The following is a 27,656-nucleotide window of genomic DNA, read 5'->3' as shown; positions in this document are numbered from 1 at the left end:
TCTAGACCCTATACCTTCTTCTCTGCTTAAACACTGTGCTGCTGAACTTACTACAGCTCTTACTCACATCTTCAACTCTTCTCTGACTTCTGGAAGTTTCCCCTCTTCCTTCAAACAGGCCTGTGTCAAGCCTATCCTTAAAAAGGTCACGCTGGACCCGTCCTGTCTCTCTAACTACCGTCCTGTCCTGCTTCTACCGCTTGCCTCCAAAATCTTAGAGCGTATTGTCTTTTACCGTATTACTAACTTTCTTAATGCACATAATTTATTGGACCCGCTGCAATCTGGCTTTCGGCCTGCGCACTCTACTGAGACGGCGTTGTGCAGAGTTACGAATGATCTTCAGGTTGCCAAAGCCAAATGTCACTTTTCTATACCAATCCTCCTAGATCTATCGCCTGCGTTTGATACGGTTGACCACTCCCTCCTGATGCAAATTCTGCATTCGATTGGTCTCCGTAGTCAGGCTGCATCCTGGATCTCTTATTACCTCTCTAACCATTCATTCACTGTCTCCTATGCGAACAAAACCTCATCTCCAGTTCCTCTTAATGTGGGGGTACCCCAAGGCTCTGTACTTGGGCCGTTGTTGTTCTCCCTTTACACGCTGTCTTTGGGAGATCCGTTCATTCGGCTTTAAATATCATCTGTATGCTGATGATACCCAAATTTACTTTTCGACCCCTTCGTTAACAGTCGAAACTGAGACTCAAATCTCTAACTGCCTCCTGGTCATCTCCAATTGGATGAATCAACGCCACCTCAAACTGAACCTAACAAAAACTGAACTAATGATCTTTCTGCCTAAGCCTGGTCCTACCCCTCCCTTCTCTATCTCTATTGAAGGCACCCTCATCAACCCGGTCGATTCGGCGCGTTGTTTGGGAGTGATCTTTGACTCCTGTCTCTCCTTCTCTGACCATATTAACACCACTGTCAAAACCTGTCACTTTTTCCTGCGCAATATTGCCAAAATCCGTCCCTTTCTCTCTACTGCAACAGCTAGGCTGCTCATGCATGCTCTCATCCTATACTGACTTGACTACTGTAACCTGCTACTAACCGGCCTCCCTAACTCCCATCTTTCCCCTCTACAGTCTATATTAAATACTGCTGCCAGAATTCTCCTCCTCTCATCCAGGAGAGTTCAGGCCATTCCCCTTATCGTGGCTTCCTATTAAACAAAGAATATTTTACAAACGTCTTCTCTTAACCTTCAAAGCCTTCCATTCCTCTGCTCCTCACCACATCTCTTCCCTTGTGTCTCCGTACGTTCCTGGCCAACTCCTTCGTTCCTTGCAGAGCAATCATTTGGTTGCGCCCCCCACTACTACTGCTATTTCCCGCCTTAAACCTTTCTGCCCCTTACATTTGGAATGCTCTCCCTGATTTCCTCCGGAGAGAATCCTTCCTCAGTTTTTTTAAAACCAAACTAAAAGATTACCTTTTGGAGCACTTACCCAGCACCTGACCAGGGAACTAGCACTTATATTGTAATGTCACCCACTGTGACCTACAGCACTTATATTTGCCTATTTGTGTCTGTAAGTTACCCTCCCATATAGATTGTAAGCTCTACAGGGCAGGGACCTCCATCCTCTTTGACTCTTATCTTATTACAATTGTATCTTTTATTTATTTGTGCTTATTGTAATACTTTGTATTTATCTATTTTAATACCCCCTGTTTATATTAATGTATTCTACTGTACAGCGCTGCGAACATAAGTAGCACTTTATAAATAAAGATATACATACATTAGTTTAGGGGGTGTGCACACTAATGCAACCAGGTTTTTGTATGATTTCTTTCAGATTTGTGTTAGACTTTTTGTATAGATTAAAAATTTGCTATAAGGGTGGAATAAGTTCTGACAGGATATATCCTGTTTTTTTTTATTTAACAAAAAAACGGCCATTTTTCAGTGGTGTGTAGATTTTTTATATCTAGTGTATACAGTATGTAACAAAAAAAACAGTATTAAATTAACTTTGGATATTGGATGTATTTTGTATATTTGGACAAATTATGAAAATGTTTATTTCCACAGATATTTTTAAAATTTTGATGTGCCATACACCATGCTGGCCACTGCATTGTGCATGAATAAGGAAGCAAAAAAGCAAAAAAAAAGTTGCAGGACAACTGCCTGTAAAAAAAACAAAAACTCTCAAACCTGGAATATTAATATGAATTTGGTCCTCCATTTGCTGCTATAAATCTGGGATGGCTTTTTACTAAATTTTAACATTGTTAGTGGGTTTTGTTTTCATTTAGCTATGAGAGCATTATTGAGGCTAATACAGTTGTTGTGAAATCAGGACTGGCTCATAGGTGGTGTTCCAGTTCATCAAACAGGTGTTCTCTTGGGTTGAGGTCAAGACTCTGCAGTCCAATCAAGTTATTTCACTCCCATCTCAGCAAACCCAAGTCTAAAGACTTACTTTATAGATGGGGGATTTATTGTGCTGGAACAGGTATAAAACTTTTCCAGACAGCTGCCACATAGTAGGGAGTTTAGAAATGTCAAAAGTGTAATTGTATGCTGTAGCCTCAAGTATTTCCTTTTTAGTGGAACTAGGGGCTCTGTGCACAACTACAAAACAGAGCCTCAGACTGTTGCTTCTCTTCCACAAAACTTTGCCATCAGCATTATAAATAGTGACAAGTAGTGTTCTCATGGTATCAAATATAGACAAATATAGACTTTAAGTCACACTACCAGATGAAGGTTAAATGCCATTTACATGCCAGAAGATGCATTTCTAACACCAACAGCAGGGACCATATACTTTTAGCCATATGTTGTATTACCCTTAACCTATGACATGAGTACTCCCTGACAATTAGCACAATTCCCTCTAGAGTTGTCAGTGGAACCTCTGATGCTTAACACAGATGTATGTATAATGAATCTGGAAATTAGAAACCTCAAAGCTCAATTCATCTAGTGCCCACAAATAAAGCTAATATGTTTAGTATAGAAAAATAGCTCACCATAGTTTTATATAATCTGCAACAAAGATATTGCTTAAAAATAAACCATGTCAAGTTATGTGAAGAACAGTGCTTTAATAATGTTTTTTCCTACTATGCATAAAAAGAGAATATTCACCAATCATCATACCTGGCAAGCGGTTGATAAGCCATATAAGTTGCTTCTTTGACACATTTGTCCAGCTCAAGTCAAGGTATATAGGCTGTCGCTTTATAATGCCACTGAGAGCCTGTGGTACTAGAGACTTACAACGACTAACATCAATCCTCGACCAGAGACGTTTGTCACAGCCCCTAAAAAGCAGATTAACATGCATGACACATTACCACCATACTTGAGCAATACATTTGCAAAACATATATACTAAAGCCACTATATGATACTATTGATGAGAATATTGTGAAAAAATATAACATATAAACAAAATGTAGCATTCTACTTCATAAGGTACTTGTAAGGGTATTATGCAACCCCCCTAGAAAAAAAAAACACAGTAGCACAAATCAAAACAATCAAAAAAGTGCTACCAACTTACCAGTGTCGCACCAACCATTGCATTGCCTCAAGATCAAAATGACAACAAAAATAATTAGGAACTAAACTGGCCTTTTATTAGCCTTTTACATCCATGCTATACAAAGGCTTTACAAATCCATGACAAATTTGTAAAATTCTATCAATGACTTTAAATGTCAAACTGTACCAGTGTTCTGCTTATGGGGAGTAAAGATTCCACTGTGTTAACTTCCAAAATCTACTAATACAAGCAAGTAAGAGAAAAAATTCTATTAAAATAAATTTGTTAAAATGGTCTGCAAATAGTTTTGTTTGCATAATGAAAAGAAACATAATTCTAAACAGCCTTGAAGATATTCAATGGGTTTTGGGCAATGACACGCAAGGAACATTTTATCACACATACATGAAATGCTCTGGCATAGTTGCAATGCAAATCACCACAGGTAATTTAAATTGTGTAATTGTACAAAATGTATTGTTATGCATGTGGGCATGATTACATAATCAAATTACCAGGAATAATTTACATTGTGGGCAATAGCAATCACTTAACATTAATTAAACCCAATGTAATTGTTCTGCCTCCAATAAGAATTAGTTATATCTGAGTTAGAATGAAGTACAAGGTACTGTTTTATTATTACAAAGAAAAATTAAATCAATTTACAATTATTTGCTTATAATTGAGTCTATGGGAGATGACCTTCCTGTAATTTGGAACTTATATATGACAAAGCAAGAAGGTTTTTAACAATATAGAAAAAAAAAAAAACACATTTTATTGAAAACAAAAAAGGAAATGTAATTAAATACTCAACATTTCAGTCCCCCACAGGGACCTTTGTCAGGAGCCAAAAAGGAAGGTACAAACACACTATAACTTTGTGACCATTATAAATCTCCTACCCAGCAAGATTTTAGCGCCACTGTATGGTTGTTCAGCAACCACACTGTAAAAACCATTGCGCCCATATAATAAAAAGTGGTAAAACACAAACCAAAGAGTATTGACAGTAGGAGGAGAACCAAAGTCAGGACAGAAGGAGCCAAATGAAATCAAAACAGAGAAGGAGCGGAGGTGGTGCATGCCAGTTATAGGGAAAGCATTAACAAACTTAAGTGTACCGCTTTTAGTACCAGCATTAAATTAAGAGCATACCACATTCAGGGTGCACCCTTGTTCTTTTCTTGCACAGGATATGATTTTTAAAAAAAAAATAGGGATAGAGGTAACTCAACATAGTCATTAATAGGGATGAGCAAAATGTTTTGCCTGTCATGAATTTGAGGCGAATTTCTGCTTTTTCGCCATTGGTGGATATTTTTGCAAAACAGGCACAAAAATCTGCAAAAAGTGACGTGTGTCAAAGGACGATGTGTCTCATTTCCGGAGTTTTTTCCGCAGTTCCACTAATCTTTTGGCGAAGTGAAATGGGATAGATTCGCTCATTACTAGTTATCAATGGAATCCAAAAGGGTACCTTCCTTTTTGGCTCCTGATGAAGGTCCCCATTGAAAAATGTACCAGCACTCACAGGATTTATAAAATCCAAAACTTTATTAATAGATTGACATTTCAATACCTTTATCAAGATGCAAAAAGATCACAACAAATACCCATTTCAATACCTTTATCAAGATGCAAAATACCCAAGTGTCTACATCGTGTTTTGGTGCCAAAATATGTCATAATGACGTCAAGCAAAACCGATTCAGTGCACATCAAAAATAACATCTTACCTGTATTGTGCGGGAAAAATCCATGGCAGGGCAGACCAGTTTACAATAGCCATTAATAAAGTTTTGGATTCACCACCCCACAAAAGATAACATATATCTTTGTGATGAAATTCAGCTGTATTTTATATCATATCACTGCGGACAGACTGGTCATCATCATGAATTTCATCAAATAATCCAGAGTGCTGGTCCTTTGCATCTATCTACCTACACTGGGTATTAAATGCCTACATAGCCTGCAAAATGGCAGGTTTTTATTCAATAATAATAATAATAATAAAACAACAGAAATAAATCACAACTTATTTCACCTTTACTGCAAAATTGCAGTAAATACAAAATTGCATCTATACAAAGAAGTGAAAAACTAATCAGAAACAGTTTAGTGAAAAAATTAAAAAAAGAAATCATACAAAAACCTGGTTGCATTAGAGTGCAACCCCCCTAAACCAAAACTTAGCTGAAGCACCTTTTTTATTTTATTACAGCATTCAGTCTTTTTGGTAAGGGTCTATCAGTTTGGCACATTTGGACTTTTTCCAGATCTGTCACATTGCGAAGGTATCTCCTGTAAACAGTTCTCTTTGGGTAAACACCCAGATTTTCAATCGGATTAAGGTCTGGGCTCTGGCTGTGCCATTCCAGAACATTCATAAACCTTTGGTGAAGCCATTGCTTTGTTGATTTAGATGTATGCTTTGGGTTGATTTAGATGTATGCTTTGGGTTGATTTAGATGTATGCTTTGGGTTGATGTGAAGGTGAAGTTCCTCTTAATCTTCAGCTTCCTAGCAGATGCTTGAAAGGTTTGTGGCAAAATAGACTGATACTTAGGAGGTATCCACAATTCCACCCACCTTGACTAAAGCACCAGTTCCAGCTGATGAAAAGCAGACTCGAAGCATGATTGCTGCCTCCACCAAGCTTTACCGTGGGTATGGTGTTCTTGTGATGATGTGCTGTGTTATTGTTGCACCAAACATACTTTTTGGAATTATGGGCAAATACTTGAACCTTGGTCTCATTAGACCCTATACATTTTTTCCACATGTTTTGGAGACCTTTTTTGCAAGGTTCAGCCAGGCTTGGATGTTTTTCTTTGTGAATAAAGGCTTTCATCTTGCTACCTTACCCAAAAACCACACATGGGAAGAATATGACTGATTGATAACAAATGTAGGGAACTACCAGTACTTGCCATCAAATCCTGCAGCTTCTTTAATGGTGCTGTAGGCCACTTGGTCCCCTCCCTGACCAGTTTTCTTCTTGTTTTTTCATCAATCTTAAAGGGATGTCCTGATCTTGATACAGTCCCAGTTAAGCAATATTTTCCCCACTTGTTGATGACTGCCTTCACCATGCTCCATGGAATGTATAAAGATTTGGACAGTTTTTGTACCCCTGTCCTGATTGATACCTTCCAATGATGAAATCCCTTTCATGTTATGAATGTTATGTGTGGAAAATGGCTTTTGAAGTATAATACCAAGTGGATTAATTCTACAGGAGCAGCCAAACTTTATGTGAGCTCAATCCAAGCCATTTAATTCAGATGTATACTACCTACTATTTGAGATGAAACTGAATGTAGTGCGCAACCGCATCCTTCATTATTCAAGTGTGTGCACAGCAATGCAACCAGGTTTTTGGATGATATTTGCTTTTTCTTTCGCACTAAAATATTTCTGATTTGCATTCAACTTCTTTGTTTAGATGGCAATTTTGCAATAAAGGTGGAATCATTTCTGACAGGATTATTTTAACCTGCTTTTTTACATCTATCTATCTAAGCCGCATAACGTATACATGAAATTGATCAACGTACCCACATTTATTGTGCCAGGCAATTTATTAGTTTTTTTTTTTTGTCTGCACCTAAGCTCCAAATCAATGGTTGACAAGTACATGATCTACAGCAGTCCTGTCCTACTTCTGTGGTACAGAAGGCCGGAATTTTTCTGGTCTATGAGGTGGAAGGCTGATAATAGAAACCAGTTTTGACCACTCCTCTTTTTTAAACCACACCCAATTAAAACCCATGTTATCACAAGAGCTTTTAAGACCATATCCACAATAATGGTGGTAGCACAGCAAAAACCTAAATGGTTGGTGCTCACTGTAGGGAGCACCCCTTCATTCATATGCATCATAAGGCAGGCAGTACATACAGTGACAAAATGCTGGCACTGCTCCTACAGTCCTAGGTGTGAACAGGTAAACAATGTGGGAGCTTACAGTCTAAACTTGAGGTGTGAACAATGCAGGGACTAAAAGGTGTGAACAGTACAGGAGATAACATGTTTAAACAATACAGGGCTTTACAGCCTAAATTCAAGCAGTGAACAATGCAGGAGGGGGCCACGGGCCGCCAGTTGGGCAGCATTGATCTACAGGATAACTATGAAGCAGCTCAGAGGCTCAGAAAAACATTTATATATGCATGTTATAGCTAGAGTAAAATCTTTGTAGTGTGTGTTTTCTACTTGTAGGCAGCAGGAGGGCCACTTTCTGAAAGGTGGGGAGAGATGGTAGCTGCATCCAAACTCTCAAATAGTAGGCACATGGTTATAATGTGTCTGCTTTGTAGAGGTAGGTTTTGGCTTGTTGCCAGTGCAGACAGTCAGAATGCATGACATCAAGAGCTACTGCATTCTTGGCAGTTAGAGCGTTTTCCTGTCAGTATGTAGGAGATATGTGCTTCGGAGACAAATGGTTAACATGATTTCTAAATGTAATTTTACTGTAAAGCTGTATCTTACTATATTCCCTTTTCTGACAAAACTCCAGTCCCCACACTGCATAGTGTGCATAGCATTGTGATACCTAGAGTCTTAGCCAGATAAATATAGCAAAAAAACAAAAAGCAACTACTAATTATATGTAATATACAAATAACTGTTTTTAGGTTGGTATCCTCCCGTACACTATTTTTTGACCACTATAAAGAGCCTGTCCTGTAGTTTGGCCAGTTCTAAAGATCCTGTGGCACCGTTAGTTTGACGCTAGACCAGAACAAATTTGCTCTATAACATTTTTGAAGGAACTTTAAGAAATACTATTCACTAAAAATAAATTAATAAAATGTGTTTTTTTTTACTATAAAATGTGATTATACACCTGTTCAGCAGAAGCCAATATAATCTTACACAAGCTAAGTAGAGCTTGTGGAAGATTTTAACACAGTTGACTTAGTAAGGTTCCTGCATACTAATACTGAAAAGACTATAGCTGGGCATGGAAAACCCAGACTTTAGAATTTATGAGTGAAGACTTGGTAAGTTAAAGGAACAGTAACACCAAAAAATCAAAGTGTATAAAAGGAACTACAGTATAATGTACTGTTGCCCTGCACTGGTGCAAATGGTGTATTTTCTTTAGAAACATTACTATAGTTTAGTAAATGAAGCTGCTGTGTAGCCATGGGGGCAGCCATTTAAAAGAGAAAAGGCACAGGTTACATAGCAGATAACAGATAAGTTCTATACAATACAATGGTGTTTTATCTGTTATCTGCTATGTAACCTGTGCCTTTTCTCCTTTTTCCAGCTTGAATGGCTGCCCCCATGGCTACACAGCAGCTTTTTATATAAACTATAGAAGTGTTTCTAAAGCAAATGTGCAAATTTTACCAGTGCAGGGCAACAGTGCATTGTATTATGATTACTTAAAAACAATTTTATTTTTTGGTGTTACTGTTCCTTTAACAGACTTTATGTCTGTCTACATATGCAGACAAATAATCTTGGAGTGACGCAAATCACAAGATAAAATACAAAAAGTACAAAATATTATACTAGTCAACATTTAGTAGAATTTTCTAAAATTCATTCATTATTGGAGAAAAACACACCTACCATTTGTACCAAGCTTTGCAGACTCTCATACAGATGCAAAGCTCTTCATGTGTGAGGTAATGGAAAACAGAAAGCCAAACATCTTTCTGCATTGATGTGCTGTCTTTTCTTTGACCTAGCATGACATTCTCTGTTTCTTCTTCTTCTTCCTCCTCCTCCTCTTCTTCTTCTCGTTCCTCATCCTGATGTAGTGGTGCTGCGCGTATAGGCTGTCGAGGATTAGGTGTGATGGCTTGTAACTTGGGAACAATGGAAGTGGAGCTTAATTCTTTTGGTGGACGCTGAAGAGTGACAGTGAGATAGGGCCCCCTAAGCCTCAAACGATCTCCCTCAGACTGATCACATCCAGTTGGGTGGTTCTCTTTCTCTCTAGCAAGCTGGCGCCTCTTGGCTCGCTCTTCTCGGCTTGCAAGTGGGACTTGTGTTTGGGCAGAGGGTGGTGTGGGTGGAGCAGATGAAGGGGAGGGTGGGAGCAAAAGAAGAGGTGGGGATGGGGGGCTCTGACCCAGTGGAGGCCGAAGAACTTTGGCAGGATAGTAATGACTGCTCTCGTAGTTGTCAGCAGCTTTACGTTTCTGCAGTAAACAAGACATTTACAGTTAATCTGCAAATTCACAAGACTAAAATACCCTTGAACAGAAAACGCAATCAGACATTTCTTGTGTTTTGTATAAAATTTCTACTTTACAGTTTACATGTAAAAAGATGGGGAAGGGAATCTTGCTAGTATTCAGTACTTAAAGGAACAGTAACACCAAAAAATTAAAGTGTATAAAAATAATTAATATACTATGTACTATTGCCCTGCACTGGTAAAAGTTGTGTGTTTGCTTCATAAACACTACTGCAGTTTATATAAATACCCTGTTGTGTAGCCATGGGGGCAGCCATTTAAATTGAAAAAAGGAGAAAAGGCACAGGTTACTAAGCAGATAACGGATAAGTAGCAGATTCCCATTGTATTCTACACAGTTATCTGTTATCTTCTTATGTAACCTGTGCCTTTTCTCCTTTTTTCAATTTAAATGGCTGCCCCCATGGCTACACAACAGCTATTTCTATTAACTACAGTAGTCTTTCTGAAGCAAACACACAACAGTACATTATATTTTAATTATTTTAAAACATTTTTATTTTTTAGTGTTACTGTTCCTTTAAGGCTGATGCCCCATGGAGCGAGTTAGTCACCTGCAATAGATCTCTGCTATTGCGGACAGCTAAACGCTCCAAAATGCCTTTCCATCAGCAACAATAGGAGTCACCGATGGAAAGGACTTCACATCGCTTCAGTTTTCCAAAGTCACGCAAAGTTTCCTCCTGCAGGCAGATTTATCATGGGTGACTAACATTTTCTGTGAGACATCAGCCTGTTACGGACACGAAAAAACTTCTTTTTCAAAATATGAATTGTACATAAAAAGTTACCTATAGGTCATGTTAAAATTTTTCACCAAAAGGTTGTGAAAGCAATTGTTACTTGAATAACCTAATCCAAAGCCAACCTGACTGTCACTTCTCAACCTGTCAGTTATAGCTTCTAATGCTAATGGGCTCCTGCTGCACAAATCTGACAGCCCCTCATAAAAGGGACATGGGGGGGGGGGGTGGGGGATCAGATAAATAATGTAAAACCATCAGGTAAATACTTTAATGGGAAAATTATAAATAGCACGTAAAGAAAAAAAAAAGGGCTCAGATCAAAATAAACCACATCAAGAAAGATTAAAGGGCTAAACCACAAACTACAGCCACAGTGATTTTGCACTCTAACTAAATATGCACAGGTGGTGCTACAAAAAGATTATATAAAAAAGATGATCTGAGAGCAGCTAACAGAGAAAATCCAGTAGCACATGGCTTGTGTGGTGTAAAAGGTGTTGATTTAGCATATATATATTATCATATACATTTATATACATTTTAAATTAGTGTTCCCTTGATCTTAATCTGCTTGTGATAGAACCAGTAACATAGTAAGTTACGTTGAAAAAAAAAGATGTACGTCCATCACGTCAACCATAATGCCTATATATAACCTGCCTAACTGCAAGTTGATCCAGAAGAAAGCAAAAAAACCCATCTGAAGCCTCTCTAATTTGCAGAAGAGGGAAAATAAATTCCTTCCTGACTCCAAGATGGCAATCGGACCAGTCCCTGGATCAACTTGTACTAACAGCTATCTCCCACTCCCATAACCCTGTATTCTCTCACTTGCTAAGAATACATCCAGCCCCTTCTTAAAGCTATATAATGTATCAGCCAGCACGACTGACTCGGGGAGAGAATTCCACAACTTCACAGCTCTCACAGTAAAAAATCCTTTCCGAATATTTAAACGGAACCTCCCTTCTTCTAAACGGAGTGGGTGGCCTTGTGTCATTTGGAAGGACCTACTCTTTACCAGCTTAGTTGCCCTTCTCTGGACCCTCTCTAATTCAATAATGTCCCGTTTGAGCACTGGAGACCAAAACTGAAGAGTCTAAACCGGAAGCTGGCAAAGGTATTAAAATAAAAGCACTTCTATTTTACATTATTTTACATGGTTAAGTCCACTGGAAAAATTTGTGATATATATCTCCTTTAAAAAGGACTAACAGGACCAACAGATTTATGGTGGCTTTTAGGTCTGTCGGACTACAAACCCTCTAAGAAACCCCTTTTCCTTGAACAGCATTGATAGTTAGGGCCAATTTTCAGAATCTAACCTGAACTCTACTGTTAAAGCCTTTGTTGAAACTAGCACTCCCACTTTTTTTGGGGTAGCCACCAGGTCACAGGGACAGTAAAGTTGAACAAAGGGAACACAACTTCCCAGACATATATACATGAAATTGTAATTTTTAAAGGAACATTAACACCAACAAATGAAAATCACTTAAAATATAATGTACTCTTACCCTGCTCTGGTAAAACTGGTGTGTTTACTTCAGAAAGACTACTATATTTAAAATAAATAGTAAAAAAGAGAAAAGGCACAGGTTACATAGCAGATAACAGATATGTTCTGTAGACAGCTTATATGTTATTGGCTAAGTAACTTCCTTTTCTACTTTTTTCCATTTGAATGGCTGCACCCATGGCTACGCGGAAGCTCTTTTATATAGACTATAGTAGTCTTTCTGAAGCAAACACACAATTTTTACCAGTGCAGGGCAACAATACATAATACATTAAAGGAGAAGGAAAGGCTAAGTCACTTGGGGGTGCCAAAATGTTAGGCACCCCCAAGTGACTTTAATTGCTTACCTGGTGCACCTGTTAGGAGAAAACCACACCAGTCCGGGGTAGCTGCAGCAAGTATTTCCTCTTCCGTATTTCTTCTGTCTACGGAATCCCTGGGTCCGCGCATGCACAGTAGAGTGAAAAAGCTGACTTTCTTGTTAAAGTTCGGCTTTTCACACTACTGTGCATGCGCAAGAGCTCGAAGGAAGAGAAGCCGCTTGCTGCAGCTACCCAGGGGCTGGTGCGGTTCTCTCCTAACAGGGGCACCAGCCTGGGGTAAATGGTAAGCGATTAAAGTCACTTGGGGGTGCCTAAAATTTTGGCACCCTAAAGTGACTTAGCCTTTCCTTCTCCTTTAATACATTTTTATTTTTTGGTGATATTGTTCCTTTAAAGCAGTGATGTCCAACTAGTGGCCCGCCACCCCCCTCTGTGTGGCCCTCCACCTGTCTGGCTGCTTTGATGGCTTACTCTTGTATAAACTTTAAATGGTATCAGTACTGTAATTTACTGCCCCCCCCTGCATGGTTCACACCTCATATTCAGGCTGTAAAGCCCCTGTATTGTTTAAAAGGGTAATCCCCTGTGTTGTGCACACCTTTTAATCCCTACATTGTTCACCCCCTGCATTGTTCTCAACTTAGGCTCAGACTGTAAACCCCACATTGTTCACCTGTTCACAACTGAGACACACTGTAGGAGCAGTAGAAACCCACAAATAATCCCTGCAACTACAAAAAGAACATATACTGAGGTGGTACTGCAATTAAAAAGTTTTTTAATATATGGTATGGTACACACAGGCAACACAGGGCAGGCAGAGTATGACACACAAAGGCAGGGTAGGGCAGGCACAGTATGGCACACACAGGCAGCATAGGGCAGGTAGAGTATGGCACACAAAGGCAGGGTAGGGAAGGCAGAGTAGGGAAGGTATGGCAGGTTTTTTCTGTACTATAACCATTAATATGGGTATGGTCATTTGATAACACGGGTGTGGTTTCAAGTGGGCGTGGTTTAAAGAGGGGAGTGGTCAAAACGGGCTTCCATTATCGGCCCTCCACCACGTAGGCCGGAAAAATTCTGCCCCTCAGTACCACAGAAGTTGGACAGCACTGCTTTAAAGTATCCAAACATGCCCCATACCAACCCAGAGATGTCTTTTACCCAAATGAATGTTGTTCGTTCCGTCTCACCATGCTGACCCATTTGACATTATCCATGTATAGATTTACATGTATATTAAAACAAGGACCATTTTAAAAACTCTAAAGATAAACATACCTCTTCTTACAAACCCAAGAGCAATTACATTTCCCCAAATACTCCAGCTTCGATAGCCACCTTGTCCTGCTTACTAATGAATAACTGTAAATCACCTGCATGACAACAGAGCAAACTAAAAAGGTTTATAGCAATTTATCTAGGGAAGAATGGAAGGCTATCAAATCTCTTAGATCTGACAACAATCTGATCATTTGACAGGCTAACAAGGGGATGCTATTCTGCTTCTTTATAAGCCTTATTGTTCTTGGTTACTTGGTCAACTATCAGACACAGCTACCTACCACAGACAGGCCAGGGATCCAACCTTTGACTTCAAGTCTGAATTAGACTCTTTGCTCTGCATGGGCTTACAGTGTGGTTGGCTGGATATTTTTTGTAGCACCTTATCCAAAGTAACTTTTATTTATATCATCCCTAAGATACACAAGTCTCTGAATAACCCCCTTGGCAGACCAATTTCTGCTAGAGATTTGTTCCAACCTGTGGCTGTATTTTTTGGACCATTTTTTTTTTTTTTTACAGCCTATTGTTTGAGGTATAGAATCTTTCATACAAGATAGTACCCATTTGATTTGCATGCTGTGAAACTTGGTATTACCTCCCAACTGTTCACTAGTATCCATGGACATGTCCAGCCTCTACACTATCATTCCCCATGAGGCTGTTATTGATGTCGCCTTGAGTGATTTTGGTCACATAGATCCCTCAGTTAGAATATTTATGCAACCATAGCCTCCAAAATCTAGTCTTGTTGTACAGTTAATTTTTGTTTGAAGACCAATTTTCTTTACAGTCTCCAGTACTTTGTTAATCACCTTAATGACCTACCTATGCCTGGGAGATTTACAATGGACTGGAATATTGTCAGTATACACTTTCTAGACTTATAAATGTTTAAAACAGGACCATTGGGGACTTTGTTTTGCAGAACAACTGACTGTAACACTATCTTACATGCACACTCACATAATCATAGCTCTACCTCAAGGGAAGCCCTTAATCTCTAATTTCTACATGTCATTCAGAATAACTCAAATCAAGAGAAAGCTTTTGCCCAATTGAATAACATGGCTTTGCACATCATCATGATTTAGTTATACAGTGCCAGCAAAGTATGAAACGCGCTTCACAATACATTAAAACAAACAGGGCTCTTAAAAAGTTTAACAAACAAGGGTATACAGAGAATCACAATCAATAGGATCAGAGGGCCCTGCTCACAATATCTTACAATCTACAGAGAGCTTACAATCTACATCAAAAATATGATCCCAGACTGATCTCTGAGCAGATGACAAGGCATTAAAATTTACTTGATCTTTTGAATCCCAAAGAGAAACTACTCAATAAAGAACCTGATTTTTACTAACACTTTTCCTGTGGAGAGCCAACACATTTGGAAATTCCTATTCAATAGATGGGACACTGGACACCTCTCTAGCCTTTGGAGGGACCAAAAAACCTATTATAGACTTCAGAAGGTCCAGAAAGGGAGATTTTCTAACCTGAAAAATTATTTTCTCATAGGCTTGTACTGTCAGTGCAGGCCGACTGGGGATTAAGTTGTTCCTCACGGGAGGCAGGACAAACTTAATGAATTCTTCCTCTGTTGACTCCACCTCTTCCTGTTTAGTTTTGTACCAGAGCCTGCCGGTGGAGCTGTGTGACCAATTACTTATCTAATGGCGAGCAGTCAAAAACTGGTAGCGCTAATTGGGTGGAATGCTGCACTGACAGTTCGGGGATTTTTCAGGTAAGAAAATCTCCCTTTCTATCACGGCCCTATCTGCCAGCGCAGAACGACTGGGGATTTCCCAAAGCCTTCAAAAAAAAAAAAAAAAGGGTGGGTAACGGAACTGAATGTAAACATGTAGAATATGTAGGATCTAACTGTGTGCTACTGCTGCTTGGAGCACTTTCCAAATGCAGCATCTGCAGAAGCTAAAACATCCAACTTGTAGAACTTACGCAGGGACTTCCAGGTGGCTGCCTTGCAAATCATGTCAGGAGATGCTAAGTGCATGGCCCAAGAAGTACTGATCTTCCTGGTGGAGTGTGCTTTGATAGGGTACAGGCGGAATTTTACTCACTGACTGGTAAGCCTAAGATATGCCCGAGACTATCCATCTTGCCAGGGATCTTGCCAGCCTTTCTTTGTCCCTTCATACAAAATAAATAATCTGACTTTCTAATGTCCTATGTTCTGTAAAGGTAAAATTTCAAGGCTCACATATCATCTAACTTGTGAAACTGCATCTCCTTACAATTTGAAGGAGATTGGCAAAGGGACAGCAGAACAATTTCTTGGTTTAAGGACAACGAAAGGTTAATAAACATTCTGGCTGAAAAGAAACAGTGATCCTGTGTCCCTTCTTTCTTTCAGATGTAAACGCACTGCCTGTACAACCAAAGTCACGGGGCTGGGTGACGTAGTCAAAATCTCGCATTGTCCCAGCCCGCTGCCACAGGAGAGTTGCATTCCAGCGGTATCACTGCTACTGCGCATGCTTTATTTGAAGACCCCTTTCCTTCTCTTTGCAGGCGCGTCACCCTGATTACAGTTAGCCCGCCCCCCCCGCCAATAGGAATCAAAGCATCTTGTTGCTATGACAACACTCGATTCCTTTACATTTACACGGAGCTGCGGGCAGAATTTGCGCATGCGTACTATCGAGCTGTGAGAGAACAGGAGAAGCAATACCTCTTTCAACATGGCAACGCCGATGGGTTAAACGAGCTGAAACTTTCAAATTTGAATAAACTTAGATCTTCTCTTTTGTGAGCCCTAACTATAGCGATCTACCTTTACTCAAAGAGAACTAATAAGTGGTATAGCATTTTAATTTTGACTTTCATTTTCCTTTAACATGAAATGTTAATGCGACTTTAGGCAGATAGGAGAGAACGGTTCTCATTACCACTTTGTCTTGATGAAATTTCATCCATGGTGGTTTGTGTGATAGAGCTGAAATTCTCCTGGCAGAACAGATGGCCACCAGGAAAAGCACCTTCCCTTAGAGATGCTTTAGGGTACCCATAGGCTCAAATGGTGGTTCTTGTAGTGCTCTCAATACCAAGCTCAAGTCTCATGGAGGTATTAGTTGTTTACAAGGTGTGTGTAATTTAAGTACCGCTTGAAAAAAGAGGTTAACTTCTGGGAGGAGTGCCCACTGATAGTGACAAAGTGCTGAGACGGCCGATACATACAAGTGCAGAAGTACTAAGGCCTTTGTTAAGAGCCTCTTGAAGGAACTCCAATATGTGGTGGGATTGGCATGTTACCCAGGTAATGTGTCTGTTAGAACACCAGTCCCCACCAAGCGACTACAAACACAGTGGTATGATTTCTTTGTGGAAGGCTTGTGGGCTGCAATTAAGGCGTTAACTACCGATTCTGAGAGAAACTTCTCTTTCTTCATTGCTTGGTTTCAAAAGCCAGGCCGTCAAGCTTAGCCTGGTTACATTGTCTGCCCATGCTGGGCCTTGACATAAATGGTCTGGTAGGTTTGGTAGTCTGCATGGTTCGTCCCCTGCCATCTGGACTAGGTCCACAATCCATGCCCTTCTGGGCCACCAGGAAGCATTTACTATTACCGGGATCCGCTCCAGTCTGATTTTTTGTAACAGCCGTGGAATTAGTGGTTTGGGTGGGAATGCGTAAGCCATTCTGCACCTCCATGGGGAGGTTAGAGCATCTGCTCCCTCTGCTTTGGGGTCTTGTATCCTTCATATGAAGCGGGGTAAGCTGGGCATTGAAGCGGGAGGCCATTACATCTATGTCGGGAACTTCCCATTTGTGTGTCAATTGTTGAAAGACAATTTTGTTGAGCTGCCACTCCCCGGGTTCCAGAGTGTTGCAACTAAGGTAGTCGGCTTGCCAATTCTGGACCCCTGGTATAAAGACCACTGAGAGAAGGACTTTGTTGGCTTCGGCCCAATGCATGATGTGAGAGATTTATTTGAGAGCTGAAATGCTCCTTGTGCCTCCCTGTCGATTCAGATATGCTACTGTTGTGTCCTGGCAAATGGCACGGCTATGAGAGTTGATGCCATGTGCCCCAAGAGGCAGAGTAGGCTGTGTACTGACGTGAATTTCTTGCGTGTTAATTCTCTGGCCAAGTTTGTTAATGTTAGTGCTTTATGATTGGGCAGAAAAACTTTTGCAGTTTTGGAGTCCAATAGCGTTCCCAGAAACTCTAGCGATTGTGATGGAGAAAGTATGCTTCTTTTTTTTTTTTTTAAATTGATCAAGCAGCCCTGTTGTTTGAGGATGTCGTCCAGATATGCTGTGACATGGATTCCTTGTGTTCTCAGAGCTGCCAGCAGTGCGTTCAAGACTTTTGTGAGGACCCTTGGGGCAGAGGTGAGCCCGAAGTGCAGAGCCTGGAATTGGAAGTGTTGGTTTCCTATGGCAAATCTCAGATTGCATTGATGCTCTGGCAGCACTGGAATGTGGAGGTATGGTCCTGTATGTCTATTTTTCACATGAACGCATTTGACTGAAGGTATTTTACGACGCAGTAAAGGGATTCCATTTTGAATTCCTGGTACTTGATATATTTGTTTAAGGGATGTAGATTTAGGACTGGGCGATATTCTCCATCTTTTTTTGGTACCAGGAATAGGTTGGAGTAGAAACCTGTGTGGCAGAATTGAGTGGGTACCCTCTCTATTACTTGCTGGTCTTGTAAATCTTGAAATACAGGTATGGCATGCGTTATCTGGAAACCCATTATTCAGAAAGTTCTGAATTACGAAAAGGCCATCTCCCACAGACTCCATTATAAGAAAATAATTCTAATTTTTTTTAAATGATTTCTCTTTTTTCTGTAATAATAAAACAGTACTTTATACTTGATCCCAACTAAGATATAATGAATCCTTATTGGGAGCAAAACAATCTCATTGAGTTTAAATGATGTTTAAATGATTTTTTAGTAGACTTAAGGTATGGAGATCCAGGTGGGTGCGGCAGATGAGGGGATTTGTGAGCCGGCATGTGCGGGGGTTGTGAGCCGGCAGGCGGCAGATGCGGGGATCAGAGGTAAGGGGGGTTTGTGAGCCGGCATGTGCGGGGATCGGAAGGGGGGGGGTTTGTGAGCCTGCAGGTGCGGGGATCGGAGCGGGGGAAGGGGGTTGGGGCAACAATACCCCATATAGACATGCTGGATAAGATGGTGGTTCACTGAAACAAGTATGTAGTTTCTAGCAGATGTATCTCTGTAAATCTTTCATGACACCAAAACTTTGCTGTCTTTGCTACCGTGACTGATGCTGCTGCGGGCCTCAGTATGGCCGCTGTGTGTTGGAGGTCATATTTGAGGGATGAGTCAATTTATTTTGTCCATTGGGTCTTTGAGGGTTCCTGCATACTCTGCTGGCAAGGTGGTGTTGAGAGATAGATGAAATATGGCGGATCAATCTTAGGTGTTTTATCCCAGTGTTTATAGTCCTCACTGACGGTAGGAATTAAAAAAAAAAAAATCTTTGGAAGGATATTGGTCTTCCTGTCCAGCTGAGCCCATTCAGACTCCACAAGTTTGGCCAGAGATTTGGAAACTGGAAATGACCTAGGTTTTTTTGAGGCATTACCCATGTCTTTTAAAAGCATATTCACTTCTTCTGGCTGCTTGCCTGTCTCGGAAGACGAGGTTGAGCCAGAATTAAAAAAACACTCATCTTCAAACTCTGTTCAGTCTCCATGTTCTGAGGCAAAGGATATTTGTGAGTCCTCTTCACCAGGTAATGGGGAGGGGATCTCTTTCTTTTGGATGGCTTGGGTGTGGGATTTGGCTGTGCTTGCTCCATAAGGGAAACTACTGCATGTTGCACTGAAGTTTGTTTAGTAGACTGTACCCATGTCATTATCTGTGAAAATTCTGGAGAGCTGTCTTGTGCTACTGTCTGTGGTAGTTGGGAGTCTGTAAGTTGTGGAGAATCAGACTGAGTGTCCTAAGTATGCACAATAGCTGTGGTGATTAAATTAGGGCCAGGTGTATTCTGGCTCTTATGCGCTGAGCGCTGTGGAGATAGGGACCTAGAATAGTCCTTACGCTTCTTATGCTTGTCGGGCAAGTCTATTTCCTCTATGAGGGAGAGGAGCTCTTTGTCTTGTGAAGCCATGTTATAGCGCTGTATTTTTGAGTCGAGCACAACCTTTGGCTACCGCCCTGTAGTGATGGTTGGGTGAGATACCTCTTCGTTGCTCTGGTCAGGCGGGTATTATTGCCTGTGTGCCTTAGCTTTTGCTCTTGCAGTGCAGTGAATGAGTGCGAGTGGAAAATTGCATCTATGACATCACCATGTGCAACTGAATTTGCCTGGAAAGTTTCTCCTGCACTGTGTGGGACGAATGCAGAACTGTTATTCCGTGTCCCGTGTTAAGGGCTCACCTGGTAGTATTCGGGAGCACTCTTAACTGTGCCTAGTTGAATCGCTAGTTACTGCAGACCCCGGGGTTGTCTGCTATCGAAATCAGTGCTGGGTGCCAGAACGACTTCTCTGTCCTTGAGGTATAGTACAAAATAAGGGAGCGACCATCATATACATTAGAAACTAAGGGCTCACCATGTATTCTGGCATGAGTGAGTAGCTGGGGCTTAACTTGTCGTAAACCTTGTTTACAAAAGGAGCATGCACTGCCACTAGAAGATATCCTTGATTGGTATTTTGATAGGTATTTGTGTTCTATGGTAGGAGAGAGAGAAAAGGCTGCCTCCGAGGCAGGACAAACTGAAAAAACTAAAGAGGAAGAGGTGGAGTCAACAGAGGAAGGAGAGTGGAAGAATTCATTCAGTTTGTCCTGCCTCCATTGAGGAACAACTTAATCCCCAGTCGTCCTGCATTGACAGATAGGGCCTCGAGAGAAACTTGCTTCTCCTTCCATGTAACTGGAGGCATTACTAAAGCCAGGGTGCTACAAATATACACAGTGTCAAATGTATAGTGAAATGCTCCAGAGAACTTTGCTTAGACATCCACGCACTGGCCAGTCTGTATTGTGAGGCTACAGCGAATATAACACTTCTTCCCATTATGAGGATGGGAAAGCATATCACCAGTTAACAGACATATACAGGTTTTACAACCCCCAGATCGATAGCACCCTGGCTTATTCACCTTGAGCTAAGTGCCTGGATTTTGAGTATATAAAGCAGTAACCATCAATAAGTCTCCCATTGAACTTCCCCAAAGATAAGCACAATTGGGGGAAATATATTTGTAAAAGGCAATCCAGAACTGCCCAATGTTTTCAATCACTTGGTCACTCACCAACATATATTTTAAAACAAAGACAATATTCTGAGGTTTGGTCCATTTTTGTTGGCTTCACCTGTTGTCCAGCTAGAGACCTTTTAGAAGCCTTGTCCATCTCTCCATTCAAAAATTCAAGCGAATATTATCAATATAGTAACAGATGTTCTCCATATTTAGGACAAAAATTCATATTCAAAAGAATGCATAAATAAATTTGCATATGAGGGGGGTACATTAGAGTCCTTTGCCTTACGTCTTCTGTAAGTAGAATATATATTTAAATATAAAATAAGTCTAAGTCAAAACTAATTCTAATAGAGAACAAACATTTAACAAGTGGATTCTTTTCGGGATAATAGTGTAGAAATTCCATACGTTATAAGTGTGGCAAAAATAGTATCATCAGGTAATGGACCAATTGTCTCAATATATCACGCAAAGATGACATATCAGCAATATAATACTATATACAAATACACTGAGGCTGTAAAAAGCTATCCAAAAAGGATGCTACATTTGAAAATAACGAACCTCATGCTGAAATAATTGGACGGCCAAGTGGAGCAGTAAAATTCGTATGCTCTTTGGGAAGTGTATAAATTATCAGACATATAGGAAATCCAGTGACCAGATATTCAAAACAATTTTACTAAAGCACCAAGCCATCTCTGCCGTTTGCAGCAATGTATCATGTGTCGGGCCTTAAATTGATATGTGGATCTCCAGGGCGTTTCTCAAACGCACACAACCAATGATTGTTGTAATAATTTCTGTCTATAATAGCAGTGATCTAATAATTTAACTGATCCCCCTTCATCAGTGGGGAATATAATCAGCTCCTGATCATTACGCAGTGATCTACTTGCATCTCTCTTAAGAGTAATTGGAGTATAATGGACTTTGCTATTTCAACAATTCACTACTCTCCCTTTGTAAAATATTACAATATGTCTTAATAGATGTAGCCCTATGGGGAAGGGGGTCAAATGTACTAACAAGGTGGAATTTGTCTCACTATTTCCTTCTCTTTAAAATGGTCTTTCAATTTCAACTTGCACTGGAATCTATCTACGGTTTCATATTCACTATAGCCTCACGTATACTCCTGATCATGTGATTTACTGTATTATGTGCCCATGTGGCCTGTATTATGTTGATAAATAAGTTACCTAAGTTATTTTCTTTTTGGACTTCTATGAACAACCACAGGTCTGCAATTCATATGGCATTAACCTCTGGCAATGCAAAGATTCCTCTGGCAAGGCATTATGTCATGTAGACATCCTTACCCCACTTTACAGGCAATCTTAATTGATTGATCGATCATATACCACCCTTATCACTAGGCGGTGATAGGTCTAAGGTATTATTTCAGAGAGGTCAAATGGATCCGAATATTGGACACAGTAGCTCCACAAGGACATAATGGTTTCTCTAGCCTGTTTTTTCTGTTTTTTTATGAGTAGTCCAATGAAGACCAAAAATGATGTTTTCTCTAGAATTTTTTATGGACTATATTTAATATGAATTCTGATTGAAAATTATTTTTAATAACTATACAATTTTAACTTGTACAATTTTTTTTTTTTTACACATTTCCACATGCATTAAGCCTTTTGGATGACTATATATTGTTATTGGGTTTACTATGATTCATTTGGGTTAATAGGGTTTTAATGTACCATATATATATATATATATATATATATATATATATATATATTATATATATATATATTTATATTTATTTATTATAATATATATATATTTTAATATATATATATTATATATATAGCTTCTCAATATAACCCTTTAAGTGATACGTATGTTAATTAGCACCTAGGGTTTATACAACTCCTGGAACATGCACATTTTCACTTTTTAACACTCAGGTGCTTTTTCATAATGCTTATGAATGTGTATCACGTGGTAACTGATGCTGGTTGGTTTACACAGCTATTTACACAGCTATTTAAATGTGTGCTGCAGCTATTATTATCCTGACTATAGTACCCTGTGGTTCAAAACATGTAGACATGGGTTTTGAATACAAGGTTGTGGACTGATTTTTGCAGACCTGATTGCTGCGAGTGCTTGACCTGTTATCTAGAATTCTGGGAACCTAAGGTTTACCAAAAAAGGGGTCTTTATGTAATTTAGATCTCTATACCTTAAGTCTGCTAAAAAAATTATTTAAACACTAATTAAACCCAGTATGATTGTTTTGAATTAATTATAACTTGCTGGGATCAAATACAAAGTACTGTTATATTATTACAGAGAAAAAGGAAATCAAAAGGAAAAATCAAAGGAAAAAACTAGAATTATTTGGGAGATGACCTTCTTGTAATTCGAAACTTTCTGGATAATTGATTTTCTATTATATATATGCACAAAGAGCTGCATTTAATAAATATAAACACTATAACAAGTGTTGTAAAACAGCAATCAGAAAGGCAAAGATAGAAAATGAGAAGCGCATTGCAGCAGAGGCTAAAGGTGGCCACACACGTGGCGATCTGATGATGTTTCGTGCGACCATCGGTCGCATGAAACATCGTCAGATCCACCACACACCGTTCAGGGCTGAAACAGCAGGTAAGGAGGTAGAAACAATAGGATTTCTACCTCCTTCTGCCGATTCAGCCCTGACGGCAGATTTTGGTCAGGCGCCTTCTATGGCGCCCGATCAAAATTTTCTAACCTGGCCGATCGGCGAGTCAACCGATTTCAGCAGATTCTTGCGATATCGGTCGACTCGCCGACATGCCATACACGCACCGAATATCGTACGAAACGAGGTTTCGTACGATATTATCGGTGCATGTATGGCCAGCTTAAGACTAACCCCAATTTTTTTTTTTTAAAGGAACAGTAACACAAAATTTTCACTTTAAAGATATCAATTCTAAATACTTTTATTAAGCTATGTAACATAAAAAAATTGCAATATTGTGAATAGTTTTTTAATAAATTACATTGCCACTGACTAACTGGGCCAAGCTCTACGGAGATGGGTAGACTTCTGGTTTAATCCGGAAATTGATTTAGTGCATTCTTCAGAGTCTTTTTCAAAGTGATTTATAGGTTTCTAGTGATCAAGCACAGAGATGGAAAGGAGAGGGGTAGGAGACGGACCTTTTCTGCTCTTTTGCTGCGTCTGTGTGACTGTTTCAACGAGCGCTGCCAGAGGGGAAAAGTGAGGGGGTGGAGGTGGAGCAGAACGGAAGCAGGCTGCGAGACTTGGGAGGGATGTGCTGCCTGAGCTCTATGGTAAAGTAATTTTTTAAAAAAAAACCACATATACTATTGCAGTCTTTCTATGATATATTTGATAATAAAAGTATGTAGAAAGGATATATTGAATGTAAAAATGTTGTGTTACATTTTCTTTTAAGTACATTAATAGTAAAAAGTTGAGGGTTGAAAGTATGGCTCCAATGAATTATGGTAACAATATATTTATAACTGGCAAATATGCTCAATCAGTATACAATGGAGGAGCCAGAAATTCAAGACTGACCCAATAGCTGCACTGTTGGCTCAGCTCATTCTAGTCGGTGGCTGATGCAGGATATGGTACATAAAGGGTTACTCAAAATTAACATGAACAAAGCACCAGGGCCAGATGGAATACACCCTAGGACACTAAGAGAGCTTAGTTCAGTGCTAGCCGAGCCTCTATTTTTGATATTTTCAGACTCGCTTTCAAATGATATGGTACCTATGGATTGGAGGAAAGCTGATGTAATTTCCCTGTATTTAAAAAGGGATTACGATCTCAGCCTGGCAATTATAGGCCAGTAAGTTTGACATCAGTGGTGGGCAAGTTATTTGAAGGCTTGTTAAGGGATCTCATTCAAAATTATGTTCTGGAGAATGGCATTATCAGCATGGCTTTAAGAAGGCTAGGTCATGTCAGACAAGTTAAATTGATTTTTATGATGAGTTTGTAAGATGCTGGACAGGGGGGTTGCAGCAGATGTAATCTATTTGGATTCTGCAAAAGTGTTTGATATGGTTCCCCACGATCGACTGCTTTCTAAACGAAGGTCTGTTGGTCATAGTGAAGTAATTTGCACATGGGTAGGGAACTGGCTACAGGATCAGGTACAGAGGGCGGTTGTTAATGGTACCTTCTCTACTTGGAATAAGGTTCTTAGCGGGATCCCACAGGGTCCCGTACTGCATCCACTTTTATTTAACTTGTTCTTTACTTGGGGGGGTTATTGTCTGTACTGTATCAGTGTAATGGGATTATACTAGGAAAATCCCTAATGGAGAAGGACAAAAAATGCCAGGCATCAGCTGCAAACAAGTTTTTAAACTGTATTAAAAAGGGCATAGATTTGCGGGAGGAGGGGGTTATTTTTCTGCTTTACAGAGCACTGGTAAGGTCCCCAATTTAGAATAGGCCACGCAGTTTTGGTGTCTAGTGCTCAAACTGGACATTACTGAATTAGAGAGGGTTCATAGAAGGCCAACTAAGCTGGCAAAGGGTATGGAAAGTCTTAGTTATGAAGAAAGACTGGCCATGTTAGGATTGTCTACACTGGAGGTGCTTAAGGGGTGATATTCTATGTTAAAATATATAAGGGGATCATATAATAATCTCTATAATGCTTTATTTACCAGTAGGTCCTTCCAGCAGACACGAGGGCACCAATTCCGATAAGAAGAAAGGAGGTTCCGTCAGAATATACAGAAAGGTTTTTTTACAGTGAGAGATGTGAAGTTGTGGAATTCTGTCCCTGAATTAGTTGTACTAGCTGATACATTAGATAGCTTCAAGAAGAGGTTGGATGACCATCTGGATAAGCACCCATCAGTTTTAAAATTGTCTTCCATTAAGTGGGTTGGGCTTTCCATCATCATGTATTGTGTACTGAGAGTCAAAGAAAAGGTGCAGAACCAGACAGCCATCTAACTTGGATCATAGAATGTACAGAGAGAAAGAGGCCAAATATATGATTGTTAATAGTACAGAGAAGTGTGTGCTAAGAACCTACATGATATGTTTATGAACAGGGTCCTCATGATTCCAAATTGCTTTCAATGGCAATCACTTGAAACTGCCCAATAGTCAACATTTGAGAGTGTCAATTACCTGACCCACATGTAAAAGTGATTGCCACTAAAATCTGAAAAAGGAAGTATTTTGTCATATAACCGTTTCAGGGTTCAGTTACCAGGAGGAACTTGCCAAGTGTGATATGTGCATCATACTAGCGACTCTTGGGTGGAACAGCAGATAAGCTGTACAACAAGCTCACCAGCATGTATCCTTTAACACATCAAGCAATCTGTAGTACTACTTTATTCCCAGCAATCAGAACTGCATGTATCACTATACAATGCTCACAAGAGTGTGTTTTAACTTACACTCACTTGTTCAACAACTCCATACAGTACAACAGATGGAAACACCAAATATGAACACTAAAGCAGAGTAACACCGATACTCACACTGTGCAGTAAGATGCGGTCGTGATTTGCCTCCATCTAAAAAAAAAATAAGGAAATCACAGCATTATTTTAGGATTACAAAGTTGTATCTTTGTGATTATACCCCACAGAATATAATACCTTATTATATACCTACTAAATCCAAGTTCTTGCTCTTGGATTATTCATAATAGCAACTAAATTGCAGCTCCAGTGGGGGATACAAAAATCTAAAAAAAGCAAAAGGAGCGCTCGAAGTGTGATAATATTGCTTGATATAATAGCCTTTGAAAGGTAAAATGCACTGACATCAAAGCAAATGAATAAAAGACTTTCAACATCCCCATATTCCCTTTAGCCTAAACATGTATTTTGCTCCAGTAGCATTTCCTCAGGTCAGGTGGAACTACAACAGTACAGGTATGGGACCTTTTATCGAGGAACCCATTATCCAAAAAGCTTCAAATTATAGAAAGGCCAGACTTCATTTTAATCAAATAATCCAGATTTTTAAAAATAATTTCCTTTTATTCTGTAATAATAATAATACAGTACCTTGTACTTGATCCCAACAAATTTATAATTAATTGTTATTGGAGGCAAAACAATCCTATTGGATTTATTTAATGTTTAAATTGTTTTTTAGTAGAATTAAGGTATGAAGATTCAATTTACAAAAAGATCCCTTATTTGGAAAACTCCAGGTCTCAAGCATTCTGAATAACAGGTCCCATACCTGTACAATGCTTTAAATAGCCATCCATTTAATTATTGCAGGTAAGTAATTAGCTTTTCCCTATTGGAAGATATTTAATACAAATCTTAATTGAATATACACACACAATTCTAATTGAATGAATGGTTATTTAAAGTATTGTGCCACTGTTGTAGTGTGGAACATGTTGAGGTTCCATAGGATATAGATGTTGAGAGTCATTCATTTGCTTTGATTTGAGTGCATTTTATCTTTCAAATAAACACATTTTTATATGACCACACTGGGAAGGCTGCTTTTTTTTTTTGCTGTTTTTAGGTTCCTTCCTTTGTGGAGCTGAAAGACGTGACACAGTAATCACCTGATGAAGTGTAGCAGCTCCCAACCCGGAAGTGTGGCAGGCCATTTGGAGGCTTCAGATTTCAATTTTGTTGCATACAGAAATCTGCCTGCAGGATACATGACTGGAACCCAGATTCACTAAATATCATCTGAGCATAACAAAATAAATAAAACATTTCATTGCTACCCTATTACGGTTACCAATGAATGTCATTAGTGTAATGTTTTTTTTTTCCGCCAGGCATGGATTTGTTGCGAAATTCTGCATTTCACTATTG

At 39.5% G+C, this 27,656-nt stretch overlaps 1 protein-coding gene across 1 annotated transcript in view; it reads right to left on the bottom strand.

Annotated features, from left to right (window-relative positions):
- The window catches only part of kdm2a (lysine (K)-specific demethylase 2A), a 145,047-nt gene that overhangs the window by 9,823 nt on the left and 107,568 nt on the right, over nt 1-27,656 (bottom strand). The window contains 3 exon segments of the mRNA NM_001011176.1: nt 3,128-3,291; nt 9,111-9,685; nt 26,343-26,378. Of these exon segments, the coding sequence (NP_001011176.1) occupies nt 3,128-3,291; nt 9,111-9,685; nt 26,343-26,378 (775 nt within the window).

Source organism: Xenopus tropicalis, chromosome 7 (assembly GCF_000004195.4).
Source record: "Xenopus tropicalis strain Nigerian chromosome 7, UCB_Xtro_10.0, whole genome shotgun sequence".
Lineage (NCBI taxonomy): Eukaryota > Metazoa > Chordata > Amphibia > Anura > Pipidae > Xenopus > Xenopus tropicalis.
This window is presented reverse-complemented; position numbering and strand designations above follow the sequence as displayed.